This window comes from Branchiostoma floridae, unplaced genomic scaffold, assembly GCF_000003815.2.
Source record: "Branchiostoma floridae strain S238N-H82 unplaced genomic scaffold, Bfl_VNyyK Sc7u5tJ_72, whole genome shotgun sequence".
NCBI lineage: Eukaryota > Metazoa > Chordata > Leptocardii > Amphioxiformes > Branchiostomatidae > Branchiostoma > Branchiostoma floridae.
The window spans coordinates 279,812-294,705 of NW_023365920.1; the positions used below are offsets into that span (position 1 = coordinate 279,812).

At 40.9% G+C, this 14,894-nt stretch overlaps 1 protein-coding gene across 1 annotated transcript in view; it reads left to right on the plus strand.

Moving 5' to 3' along the window:
• Positions 1-5,926: 5,926 nt before the first annotated feature.
• LOC118408988 (calcium/calmodulin-dependent protein kinase kinase 2-like) overlaps positions 5,927-14,894 on the plus strand; it is a gene marked incomplete in the record, with an annotated part of 34,066 nt that continues 25,098 nt past the window's right edge. The window contains 6 exon segments of the mRNA XM_035809853.1: positions 5,927-6,162; positions 7,821-7,867; positions 9,687-9,726; positions 10,245-10,939; positions 12,710-12,757; positions 13,537-13,590. Of these exon segments, the coding sequence (XP_035665746.1) occupies positions 6,138-6,162; positions 7,821-7,867; positions 9,687-9,726; positions 10,245-10,939; positions 12,710-12,757; positions 13,537-13,590 (909 nt within the window).

A 14,894-nucleotide genomic window follows, 5' to 3' on the forward strand; every position in this document is an offset into this window, starting at 1 on the left:
GTTACACTGTGTATTCTTAACTTTCAAACGTCATGGAGTCAAGATCACAAAGTGTGCGTTACTTTTAGCACTTGAATTTTATAGTATAACCCTTTCACAGCGAGTGGAACGCGATTTGACTGCTAAAAATTACATAGTTACTTATCTACAAGGCTTGAAAACTATGTCCGCTTGGCGGTTACCTCAGGGCTCGCTTAGCGGTTACACTGTGTATTCTTAACTTTCAAACGTCATGGCGTCAAGATTACAAAATGTGCGTTACTTGTATCACTTGAATGTTATAGTATAACCCGTCGAGGAAGGTAGTTAAATAATTCTTTTTGAAATCCAAGCGACTTTCAACAATCAAGGGATAACTTATGGAATCTGCTTAAGACATCACAATTAACGCACATTGCGTTATCGTGACGCCATAACGTCTAAAATAAAGACAACGGTGAAAAAGGAGCTTTCCGGGTCCCCGACTTTCGAGGGTCAGTCACATAGTTTTCAAGCCTTGCAGATAAGTAACAAAGTAACTTCTAGCAGTCAAATGGCTTTCTACTCTCTGTCGACGGGATCTCCTATAAAATTCAAGTGATAAAAGTAACGCACACTTTGTAATCTTGACTCCATGACGTTTGAAAGTTAAGAATACACAGTGTAACCGCTAAGCAAACCCCGAGGTAACCGTCAAGCGGGCATAGTTTTTAAGCCTTGTAGATAAGTAACAAAGTACCTTTTAGCCGAAGGCGCGAGTCCGAAATGTTCTAATTGGGACTCTCTGAAACGTCATTTCCTGCATTTTCAGGGGTAAATTTGGCAAGTAGACTAGCTAGATTTAATGAAATTTCCATCATTAGAAAAATACACAAAGATTTTAGCTTTGGGGGCAGCCCTAACCGAAGCTAGGTACTCATTTTCACCTGAGTGAAGTTAGGAAAGTCGTGTAAAGTGCCTTTGCCAAGGGCACAACATCGAGACAAATTAGCAGTTTTCGAACCCGTTACCTCTGAGGTCTGGGTCAAATACCTTACCGATTGCGCCTCACGATGCCACTTTTTGTATTAAAGTGCCCTTCAATCATACCGTAAATATGCACGGTTGACGACACCTTAAAACTACAGTGTAATGGGAAAACTCTGCCAACACATGTCTTAAGAAGATGGAAGAGACTTTTGTAGGTTTGGATGGACTATAGCGTAACCTCTCTCTCTACACTTTAACTTTCGGTTAACTCTAACCAAACACATTTGGCCCATGTTGTCATTGTTAACGATGACCTCTGCGGGATGTGCCTCTGCCCATGCATAAACTCTGACCGAACTAAGGGGCTAATGAGGCTGAGTGGCACTGTTCTATTCTCAAGAGGCAAACCTGTCTACATTCACCGCTCAAGATGAGAAGGTAAAACTTCATCTTCTGAAATGCAAGATTCCTACAGTCTACAGCACTTTTAATGGTACAGCCATTGTAAGAGCAAGTTCATGATTAATCAGCCGTAGGGGCAGCACAACATGTTGTGCTGTATCAATAGGCATTTTAGTCCCCTGGCGGCTCCTATCTCCTCTCCGGGGCATGGTGAATGATGTTATTCACCGTATGGCTGATACGACAAGAAGTTTCGCCAGGCCTCCGTCCGGGTGATTTGTAGTGAATCACCAACTCCAGACAGAATGGTTTTGCTCCATCGCACACCGCACTATCGCACGTGTGGGGGTTATTTAACGTGCATGGGGTGTGGCTCTCCCCATACACGGGACCTCCATTTAACGTCCTATCTGAGGGACGGTCCTAGCCGAAACCAGGTACTCATTTTCACCTGAGTAAAGTGAGGAAAGTCGTGTAAAGTGCCTTTCCCAAGGGCACAAGATCGGTGGCACGGCAGGCGGATTCGAACCCGCAACCTCTCGGTGCAAATCCGGACATGCTACCGCTGCGACACGCGGTCCCACTAAGAGCAAGTAGACAACAGAAAATTGTCGACTACTCCGTCAAATATAATATTGATGTTATTTGCATACAAGAGCATAGAATTGTTCACCCACGAAATGAGATGATTGACATGTATTGGCAACTATCTCCTCGCAGCTACAAAGAACTGCCAACGATTCACCATTGGAGGAGTTGGAGTTTTACTCTCTCCGAGAGCGTCAGACAACCTGCTTAAGGTAAGGAGGATCAGGGAACAGATACTGACTGCAGAATTCGAGTTAAACCCCAGGATAACTGTCATTGCGGCTTACAGCCCTACAAACTGCAGCGAAGAGAGTAATGTGGATAACTTTTACAATGATCTCAAAGAATGTTCCTGCACACAACTTCCTTGTCATAGCAGGAGACTTTGACGACCAGATAGGACACAAAGATTCAGTCTTCACATATAACAAAACGACAAACAGAAACGGACACAAATTGCTTGACTTTGCCCAGGAATTTGGTTTATAAATTGATAATATGAAATACCAAATTCATGAAGCCTCTGAACAAACTATGGACACATCAACATCCTGTGGGACACCGCTCACAAATCGACTACATTATGACTCGTTAAAAATGGAGGAACAGTGTCAGGGATTGTCGGACTTTCTCGTCATTCTCCACTGTAGGATCAGACCATCGAATGGTATCCTGTGATACCTGCCTCAGTCTACAGGCATCTAAGAAATGATCCCATTCAAACCCTGTGAAACGGGTAGGCTGGAGAGCAGGAACCCTACATTGAAATATCAATTTACACTTGAGGGAAAATTAAATTCGATGTTCTAGCAGACACTTCTGATGACATTGGAACAGCTTACAAACAACTTCATTGAGGCAACGGAAGAAACTGCTCTCTCTACAATACCCAAGAAAAAAATCTTCACCATTGAGTTCTCACACTCTTGTCAACAAAGCACGAATAAAAGTGTTCACAGCAAAACAAGTGTATGAGAATAGAGCTACCAGAACCAGTTACAAAAAAAACGTATATGTAAGAAAAAGACTCTTGGAAGAAGCATATCAAGTGCTGACGCAGAATTCATCCAAGGAAAATTGGTAATGTAAATGCAAAATTGTTCGCGGTAGTTTTTATGTTCGCGGTTTTCGCGGTGGCCACTTCACTGCAAACTTAAAACCACCGCGAACATATATCCCTTATATTATGTGGCTACAGTCTATGGTGCTACCACGAAACTCCATTTCCTGCTACCGAGAAATTAAATCCCCGCGAACTTAAATGCATTTACAGTAGCATTGCCCATCTTCATGTCATAAAACAATTCGATGCTGCCTGGAGAACTATTAACGAACTAACCGGCTGAAAATCCAAACCAACAGTCAAGCTAAAAAGGAGATCTCCAGACGAGAGGAAAGACAACTGGTTAACACATGAATGTAAGTTCATCTGTGACGGTAGTTAACATATTGATACAATTTTAAGACTTTATATCCGTACACAAAATAAAGTGCTTACCAACAAGCTTTCGATCAGTCCTCTGATCCTTGAGAACTTGACAACTTGAGAAGGATCAGAGGACTGATCGAAAGCTTGTTGGTAAGCGCTTTATTTTGTGTACGGATATAAAGTCTTAAAATTGGATCAACTGGTTAACACACTTCAAGTCCCTCCTAGGCTCAGCTACAAGAACTCTATCTGACCGACAACTAAAGATGGTACCTGTAATGGAAGAACTAGACATCTCAACAGATATTTTTACCCTAAGTGAACTTGAAATAGTTCTAAGATTTCTTGTAACAGGGTGCCCCTGTACTATATTGTAATTTAGCCAAGTTCCTTGTACTTCCCAAGATATTCCTGTTACAAGACTGGGTTAGTCACTTTTGCCTTGTTCTATTCTGAGAAATAGGCCGAGTAGCCATTTGACTAATGGCCCGAAGACAGTCGAATCACCTCTCCTGCTGGGGGGAGCGCATCTTTCCAGTGGACACAACCAAATTTGGTATAGCTAGGGACTGACCACTACTGACCATAGCGGGAAGTTAGTCATTGATGATGTCATGATGATGTAAAGAGAAGGAATGTACGTAGGCGGATAAGAAACATATAAATACGGACATAGAACCCATGTACTCAGTGTAGTCTGGAGAGGAGAAGAGCACGTGAGATGTAAGAGTTCAGCTTTGGAGAGACAAGAAATACAGACACGTCTTCCATGTAGCTCTGGCTCCCTTGTGTCCTTGGTTCGCGTACATAAGTATAAGATCTGCAGCTATTCCCGAACTCTGTAAGGGACGCCTTCGAAGTCAAGGTCACGATTAACCACTACCCTTACATTCTCACCTCCAATAGGTCTCATGGACTTGACGTAATATACCGGCCATCATCTTGAAAGACCCTGTTTTCTATAACGTTTTGATACACTTGTGCAACCAAACTTTTCTTCCACACAGACCTACACCATCCTGGCTTAAAGGAGGAATTGTGCCAATACCTAAACAAGTGCTTTTTAAAACAACCCGTGTCTTGGCGTGCAGTAGAGATAATTTGCTTGTCAGTGCTAAATACGTTTGCAGTATATCGCTTTTTGATTGCTATGTGTAAAGTGTTGTTTCCTAGGTACCAATAAGTGGGCAGATCATCAACTGATAAGGTGGTAGAGATGGTTTTATGCGGCTTCGAAGTGCATCACCTTCAAACATATATAGTGCATTTTGGACCACACAGAACTCTTCGTAAATATGTAACTTGGACGTTAACATTCGATGAGAAAGATGCTAGCACACATGTACACAGAATGACTTTTACTCTGAGACTCCTAAATTTTCTTATTGAAACACAGAATTTGACGCCAATAAATCGATAAATCTATATCATCCATATTACACCTATGGTCAATTGCATAAATCAATCCGAAAGAAACTGCAGCGCACTGGGGAGAACCACTTGGATTTTGAAACGCACGAACCTCTCCGGACACTTGAGAAAACTTCTGAAGTTGAGAGAGTATAACACTCTATAATGAATTTTGTAAATAACGTTTAAAAAAGAAAAAAAATCCGAAAGTCGAGTGTCAAACCTACGTTGAGTAAACGATAGTATATGCCTAAAAGGGAGGTTTAAAACTCGGTGGAGATGTACCTTTGTCCGACTAAGCCGTGAGACTAGGACGCGAGAGAAGGCCTTTGGTTTGGAAGGGTTAACGTTAACCAACACCATCGGTAGCAAGCAACAAATTGGACAAAATCTGGAAGTCTAACATCCCTAACAAACTGCAGGTCCAAGTTCACTATTCTTGGGTACCTGAATTTTGCAGAAACCTTAACACGTACTTGCCAACCCAAACCGAATAGATGGGACCTACACACGAAAGTTACTTCGCAGAGCACAGGATATATTTGGACTCAACATGCTAGTCTTAAAACAATTTATGGAAGCCTCCCACGGCTGTTTCAGAAGCTGACTCACCGAAGGTTAAAATTTGCGGGACACGTTTTTGTCGAGCCAAGCAGAAAATAGTTCAGCCTGTTCTCCTATGGAAACCCGCGGAGTGTCCGGGTAACGGACGTTACTAGTACCAGTACTAGCCTGGTCCCCACGTCGATATTGTATGTATGTACATAGTACATTTACCGCAGAGCAAGGTTATTGTCAATAGCCCTGAAACATTTCGTCTTTGTTTTGACACGCCAGGTGTGTCAATAGCCACAGCGTACCGGCAAACGACGAAAGGCTTTTCATCTAGAAATCGCTAGAGGGCAGTTTTTCACTGTAAACAAGAAACAAGGGTTATTCTATAAAAGACTGGAGGTGTGGATCATATTTAAATTCTCTTAAAGTCATTGTGTATAATTGACTCTATTTATTGTAAATAAAATAATGTCGATAAAATAATGTTGCTTAAATGTTAAAGGCAGTTTTGTTTGTTTATCGTTAGAAAATGAACAACAACAAAAACTAACTCTTCTTTACCTAACGATAAGTGGTTAAGTCTAATGTATTTCCGGTCAGCGTCCATGGCCATCACAACACCTGTAACTGTTACATGTCTCCACGGCAGTCAACTGGTCAGTCTCTGGACATGTGGGACAGCGTGTCCGTACACTAGGCAGTTGGACAGACCATCTACGTGTAGACAAACACGTCCACTCGCCACGTGGACCCTGAGGACTGCTCCATGGACACGAGTGTTTGTGCGAGACGCTGAAGAAAAGTAATGGGAAACTCGGCCTTCAAGAACGGTGACGTTTATAATTTATAAACCCTTATCTGTGTCCACAAGTGTGAATGTACCAAATTATATAAGGGTAAGGGTTAGGCTAAGGTTAGGGTTGGGTTCAGGTTATGGTTAGGGTTGTGAATACAGAGTTTACACGCTGTTTAAGTCTACTCTACTCTCTACTCTTTATTTGAGAAGTTAAGCACTTAAAATTTTCTCTGGCGACCCAGTAATATGTAACCAGGTTCCAGGTAACACACATACAAACATGATCATTGTTTACTAACTGACCAGCACGGGTTGCAGTAGTCAACCTTTCCAGTGGACCATTCCAATACAACGTAGGAGGGTTGATCACTTGATGACATATGGCAGGACTTAAAGGGGACGGGGCTCGAAATACCCTCTTGCCCACTTGAAAATGCAACCTCATTTTGCTTGGCGCAACTTGATTTTAAACCCAGGTTGCTCACTGTGCAACCTGAAATTTTGCAGTTGGATCACTGCTTTTGTCCCCCACCTATGTGCATAAGCTTTTGTATTTATTTTTTAATAACATAAAACATATTACATAGTTACATATAACTAGAAGAAAGGATAAGGGATAAGTAGCTGATTTGAAGAAAGTAACAACTTGAAAGTGGGGCAACCTGAAATGTTGATGGCGCAACCTGGCTTTTGACTCAGGTTGCCACTTGGACAACCTGGCTCAAAAAAGTATTTCGGGCACTGGGGGATCATAATTTCATAGCCTGAGTACCACCCAATTTACTACCGGGGCACCTTACACTCACTACTAGCGATAGCTACCCTAAAATCATGTATCAGGAGCCCCAATAGCCCAGAAAGACACTACCAATGCTAAGACTCAACTTGAGTTTATTTCAAACGTTCGCATACGAACACTGACGCTAACTTTGGCATTTGAACATCAGACGGCTGATCCCGATTACAGGGTATGGCCGTCAAACAGTCAGTACTGTAAATGCAGAAATGTTCGCGGTGGATTAATGTTCCACGATCTCCGGGCGTATCGATGGAAGGACAGCCATATTTAATTAAGTTCGACAAAGGGTTGCGCGTATTTTCACCTGAAAACCGTCCCTGTCACATATAAGCCATACTTTGTACCTTGTACAATTGTCACATGCACTAAAGTTGTTATTATAAGCGAGGCCTGGGCGATTGCCGCAGAATCGTCATCCGATCGATTTTCGCAAAGTGTGACGGGGGTATAATCACTACATACATACTACACACGCTACTCCCATATAGTGATATATAGTTCCCGCACTTTGAATTCTTGTCTAGTGTTGAAAAATTCATTTTTCTTATATGAGTTTTGATCAAACGACATTATAGTATACAATTTTACATTGCATTATACATTACACATCTCAAGCTACATCTTTAACATTACTAAGAAACGAGAAGAAGCCAAACAAATGTATTAGATGCCATGTTTTAGATTAGTCTTAGAAACCGTGTGTACTGTATTACAACCTTTTGCATCTATATGCCCGTACTTAGCCTGATAAGGCATGGATGTGCAATAAAGGCAGTTATAAACAGTCAAACAGTCAGGAAACACTCTTAGCCCACAAGTAACAATGTAGAAAAGTGTGTATAATTTTATGATGTTTTGTAACATTCACTGCAACTTTGTTTCCAATTTAACAGGTGGTCGAGTGAAGCTGGTAGGAACAGCCAACCAGTATATTGACAAGGTATGTGTAGAAAGAAAATAATGCAAGTTCACTTTGTTCCATGGATAACCTTTATCCTTTGTTTTTAAGAACAGTGATATTTAGTGATATTAAGTTGATGGATGGTGGTTTCAAATTGCAATATTTAAACATACAAAACATATAAAGATATTATTAATGGCCCAAATATTACATGGTCTATGGGGAGACTAGTTTGAGAAGGAGGTCACCTGAGGTGATGGAGCAAGAGTCTATCTACATGAGCACGTCACCGGAACGTACTGCACCTGCGCGAAAAGTATAGACATGCTAATCTCCCGGTTTACTAAAGGTCCGCATTTAAGAAAGTGTGTGCCTGTATAAGGGTAAACTCCGTGTACGTTTTACATGAAACCATGTCTCTAAAATATACTGTGCAACAAGCGGGATTTCAATGCAACGTTAAAAAATCAACCTGTGTTCGCGCAGGCGCAGTACATTCTACTGACGTGTTATCTACATGGAATGAGCAAAATAATAGCAACCCAGATTAAGATGGGGGTTCTCACAACTATTAGACTACTAGTAACAACATTATTGGACATGCTTAATGGAGACCTCATGGCTTTCAGAGTCACTTCTCTAATGTCAAGTGAAGAAGAAGAAGCAAATATTGCAGTTTAAAACCAGGTCATCCATCAACTTGATATATTCTAAACACTGTTTTTAAATACTAGTATAGAAATCTCGTCTCATTCTGTGGAATAAACTTTAACTTAAGGTGAACTAAGCATAGGGACTTGAACTGGTAGAATTTCAGAGCTAATCGTGCAACTGCGCAAAATTCAGTGTATAGGGGCGGTGCCCATCTCTGTTTCTATAGCCCTTGGGCAACACTGGCCATATATAGGGATACTGTATATGCAACAGTTGGTATATTTTGTGAATGTCATTGTCATGCTGACCTCCCAAGTTTGTCAAGACAATGAGTCGGCGATTGTAGTAGCATTTTGGAAATTAAACCAAGGACCTGATCCTTAATTTATGCAAAATTCCTTGAGCAAAATAGAAGAAAAATTATGAATTTAAATTTACAGGTATAAGATATGTTGCCCGATTGGTTGAGAAGGGGTGCATGCTTAATTTGAGTTTTTCTATATTAATGTTCTAGTTCAAAATATTTATCTGTGGGTGCATATTTTGATGGGTGTGCATTAGAGCTGTGTACTGGTACAGTACCAAATTGAATACAGGACAATCAATTAGGTACAGGTACAAAATACCGGAACACTGGTGTACCAGTACTGGACCTGTATCTAATTAGTGCAAGCCAAGCAGGACAACAGGTCAGGGGATGGCCATTTTGACAGATAAATTATAGTCACTGTGAAATTACAATGATAGCAGTCTCTGAGCCCCAGTGAGGGAAAAACAACAATCTTGTAAGGGTCAAATTTTTCTTGCATCATGTGTCAACCACAATAAACATGTTTCTATTGGTTCAAACATGCTTCTATCCTTATTGAAGATCGACTTTTACTTGAACAAGTAGTTCAGGTACAGGTTCAGGTCCGGACCTGTACCTAAACTCGTGCACCTGTGCCTGTACCTAAAATTTGTTTAGGTACACAGCTCTAGGGTGCCTGCTTTAATGGAGAAAGTCATGTAATCGTTATAATGATAGTAGTAAGTTACTAGTGGTCTGTTGAAGAAATGCAGTTGATCAACAAAAGAGTTAGCAATTGCAGGCATTGGACCTTCTTTAGCGATCCATTGAAAGAAATTTCCATAAACATGTCTACAAGCTTTTATGATGTACAGTGATGTTATAATTATATATCTTCTCCCTGTTGTTCCTCAGGTGCGGTTCGGTGAGACTGACCAACTAGAACACATCCCAGGTACGTCCTGATGTTTGGGTTGTATAACAAGTTCCCAGCCTTGCCCAGAAATAACTTGAACAACTCAAAGTTTGGGTTACAGTTACATAGTTGTAAGCCTTTAGTCAACATTCACTAAATTTCAAATCATTTTGTTTCTTGCTTTGAGTGTTGACCCCATTGCACTGCAGTATACAAAATGTAAAATACTAACAGTAACTGTAGTTAATGTTGTGCTATTCTTACATTATGTACTACTAGGTATCTTACATTTGGGACCACACCTTAAAGCATTGATACCTATTATTAAGTTCAATGTGAACCAGGGTTTACTTGACTTTTCCATTACGTTTCAGTCCCACAAATTTGCCACAGACTTGCCCCTAATCAAGGATGTGTAGCTAGAGTTGTACTTAATTGGGTGTACTTCAGTTGAAAGAATATGTAAAGCATTTGCTGTCATCACAAAACAAGTACTATAATTGATATGTAATGTTAAAATACATTTTCCAATGATAAAAAAAAAACTGTTTCCCCAGACAATAACCTTGGTGTGGGGGGACTGGCTGGAGGAGACCAGAGCTCCGCCCTACTGCTGGACTCGGTACAGCAAAAACAACGTCTTCCCGACATGTCTGCGGTAAATGATCAGACTCCACATCTGTCCTCACACGATTCACAGACTCACTCCGGCAAGCTGGGGGCAGGGGGTGATGTAGGGGTTACTGAGAGCAGGGATGGGGACACCTGGACAGAAAGTCCCCTTGGTGAGAACATGAACTCTAAGAGACCAAATGGCATCCAAGTAGTTGGAGAAAGTCCAGCACTCATCCCTGCTGATGACACAGAACAACAGACAGGCCTCCCTGACGACACGTTACATGCTAGCAATACATCCGCCTTGCCTCTGACCACAGTGCCGCCCAGACTAGGCAGGACACACACTCGCTACTCCCTCCCTGAGGACATCGTTTACGTGCTAGACAAAGTCAAGGGCGCACAGTCACCGGACGCACACAGGAAACCGTCGGTGGTCATCACTGACAGTCAGAACACGGTCCCACCGTCGGGACCACAGGAACAGTCCAGGAGCAGGGACTGTCTGGACCGTCCCATTTACCCAGCCTTGCCTTACTCACCGTACGCCTCACCCATGGCATCACCCAGGTTATCAGCCAGATACCCACGCAGGCCGGCCACCGAGTCCCACACCGTCAGCATTATGGACAAGGAGGTACGTTAGATGCCATTCTTTTGTTATACAGGGCTCGAAATACCACCATCGTTAACGCAGGTTAACTTGGAGCTGTGCAGGTATTTCTGGTGTCTACCTGCACCTAACCTGCACTGGTCCATGTACTGGGTTTTATCCATAAATGTCCTGTAACGTAGGTGTATATGGATTGTTATTAGCTGCATTGACTGTTACCACCTATTGATTATAAAAAAAAAATAGCAATGGCTCCTCAACAATTTTAGTATGATCCATACTTCCTAAATTCTGAGTGGCGCAGGTAAGATTTGTCTGGTACACGTACTCTCACCTCTCAAATAAACGTACCGGTACGTTTATTTTTTCCGCCTCAAAATCCACCCGGTACGTCCTTATTTTAGACGGTACGTTTATTTTTTTTTCAATTGGGGCTTTCTTTACTAACCAGGGACCCCCAAAATATTGAAAGTTTGGTATTTTCTGCCCATATTTCCGCTGTATTTTTGCTTAATATTCACTATTTTTCGGACGAGGCATCGCGGATTTCCCTGCCGCTAGCGCTATGACCCAAACATAACTAGGGATGCGTACCGGTACGCAGGACCAGTTCTGGACTTGCAAAAACGTTTTGGTTCAGGTCCAAAAATAGCGGAACACAAGTGATTCGGTACTGGACTCGTAAAAAAATATATCCTTTTTGTTTTAGACCATCTTTAACCTTCCAAAAATCTTGAAATGTTGCGCTGAACAAAGACGAAAACATCGAGGTCACATGCTACACACACAGTTGCTTACTTCCGTAAATTCTCTATCAAAACACAGAAATTAACCACCAACCAAACAAATTAAAAAGTTACCAATACTTTTCCACTATTTTTCACCCGTAGTCAACTTGTTTTAATGTTCCAGCAACGAAAAAATCATTCCAAAACAAAGCATAGCGTTCAATCGGCTCGAAAAGATCCGCCATGTTGGATTCATCAACTCACGCCGAATCTCGCGGTAATGCGCGAGAGAATCATATATTTTCTGCAGTACCGGTATTTCTCGATAGGGGGCAGTGTCTATGACCTTGGTTTCTGCAACATTGAAAATAGCACAAGTGGTGAATAAGGTATTCTAAGTTGGAATGTTTCTTCAAAATGTTATTTTGTAACAATGATTATGAAATAAACTTCTTTTTTTATTTCTTCAATTTTTATTTTCAGTCATTTTTTTACTTTTAGTTTAATCTTTGTTGATGGTGTGACACTCAGATAAAGAAAATATGTGCAATAACATGGGAATTATTCTGTTCATTATTTATACAATTAACTGATATGGTAATAAAAAATAAAAAAATAACTGATATGGTACTGAGGCATAAATAAATAAAAAGAGCCTACCTGCTTATCATCTTCTCTTGGACTGAAGTAGCATGGGCACAGTTTACATGTCAATTTGGTAATTTTCCGGGGGGTACTTTTATTCCAGGGGGTACTTTTATTAGATTTTGAAGATTTGTCCGGGGGGTACTTTTATTCCAGGGGGTACTTCTATTTGAGAGGTGAGAGTATACAGTGCAGGTATGCAGAAAAAAGGATTTCTAGCCCCGTTATATATAACTTATAACACAAACATGTAACAAATACCAGTTGCTCGATCTCCAGGTATTTTGCTAGTTGCGCAATGTTATTTTCTCTTTAGGCCATGGCATGCATGGCATGCACGAAACTATTTTGCCTTTCAGTAAGATACCAAACTGTCTAAAGCAATTGTTTAACAATTGTTTACTTTTCCAAACCCAAACAGGATTTCACCCAGCTCAACCAGTACAGACTGAAAGAAGAAATAGGAAAGGTATGGATCCAACAATTGCATGTTAACACAAAGTAACACTGACTGCATGTGCATTTTCAAAAACAATTTTGCAAAGCATTTTCAATATAACCTTCACAGATGTGTTTCTTGAAAAGAGTTGGAGTCCTTGAGCACACATGATATGACAAGGTAAATGGAAAACAGCTCATGCTGTTGTGGTCTCTCTGTGCACAATATGGCAGATAGCAAACCATCAGCAAATTATGCTAGTCTCCCAGCCAAGTAACATCTTCAACAATGGCCTGGACTCCCAGGCATTGCTGAACATGCAACCTGTATGAACACACAGTTAACTGGTGCAAATGCACTGAAGAGATCCAGTTTTTTCAACAACAGTTTTGTGTTGAAGAAGTTGTTTCCAAAGGATACTGTTGCTCAAGTAACTACGTAACCTTAAATTGTTTCAGAAGGTGTTTTGAAAGCACATGGAACTGTTTTTGAAGACATGTAAATTAGTGTTTTTATGTGCATGCGGCATCTGATTGTGTGTGTGTGTGTGTGCACTTGTGTGTCTGTGTGTGTGACTGTGTGTTTGTGCATGTGTGTATGTGTACTGTGTGATGTTTGTATAGATGTGTGTGTGGTGTGATATGTTTGTGTATGTGTGTCCTCACATGTATGGGTGTGTATGTGTACATTTTGTATGTGTGTGTCTGTTTCTGTACATGTGTGTAATATGTGTTTGTGTACATGTGTGTAATATGTGTTTGTGTACCATCTGTGTTATTCTTTTGCTGAGTATCTTCTCCATTACCCAGGGTGCCTATGGTGTTGTGAAGCTAGCATATGACGAAAAAGATGACACAAACTATGTGAGTACCTTAATTATGACAATTAATAACCAATTTACTGTTTGATGTTTTGATACATTTGATATCATGTGACTGCTACACCAGAACTATTTGGTGTTACACATGCCTGTATATGTGGTGAACATTTGGGTGGAGAGATTGATGCACATCCATTCTCCTGCATGGCGGGCCCCCATATGGTCTAGCCATTGTGGTAGCTCTGCTTCAATTGGCCGACCTTATCACCATGGATGACTACTTACTAGACATCAGCCAATCAGAGATTGTCCTCAGGTCCCAAAAAGAGCAACCACATTGATACTTATAACCAAGATGCCCAGCACATTACATTTAATGAAGGAGGTTCGCCTGAGTTCTTTCTGCATCCAAACTTGTTTATCAGGATGTAGTTGGTTCTGTGGCCCCAGCATCACTGATTCTGATCAGCAAACAACAAACTCTGTCAGACAGACAGGTTCAAGTCTGTTGTATACTGCACAAGGTCTTTGCATTAGTCTACCATGATGTGTGTAGTATGATATGAATGCTGATTGGCTGATGCTAATTGATAACAAGGCAAGCTCATTATTATTGGTAAATAAGAAGCCCCAAAAAGTTTGGCAGAGCTACCATGTGCAAGACTAAAAAGACTGTGGGCCATGGGTGGTGCTGTGTGGAAGAATGTTGATGTTTAATTTCATGCAAGAGGATTCTAGGCTTCATTGTATTGTTGGGATACTTGTCAGTGAGCAATAGCATACTGTGCATTGAATGGATCAATATAGATTATGATATTGTAAGCTGAGCGTTCAACAACCATAATTATTGAATAAAATCAAGGAGTTTCTTTAAACCTCCTAGATGCAACAGATTTTTTACTTAATATCAAACTTAAGGTATTTTATTTAGCTGGGCAGAAAGAACTTGGCTTGTTTGCTATAATACTCTTTGAGATATACATACAAAGTCAGGTACATATGCAGGGCTCGAAATACCACCTGCATTATGCAGGTTAGTGCAGGTAAAATTGGAGCTGTGCAGGTATTTCTGTTGTCTACCTGCACCTAACCTGCACTGGTCCATGTGCTTTGTTTTATACATAAATATCTTATGGTGTACGTAGGTGCATGTGGATTGTTGTTACATGTATTAGATGCATTGACTGTTACCGCCCATCAAGTATAAGATAATTGTTCCTGAACAACATCAGTATGATCCTTAGTTCCTAAATACAGAGTGGTGCAGGTAAAATTTGTCTGGTGCAGGTAATTTTCAATGCCACCTGCACCAGTTCAGGTATGCAGGAAAAAGTACTTCGAGCCCTG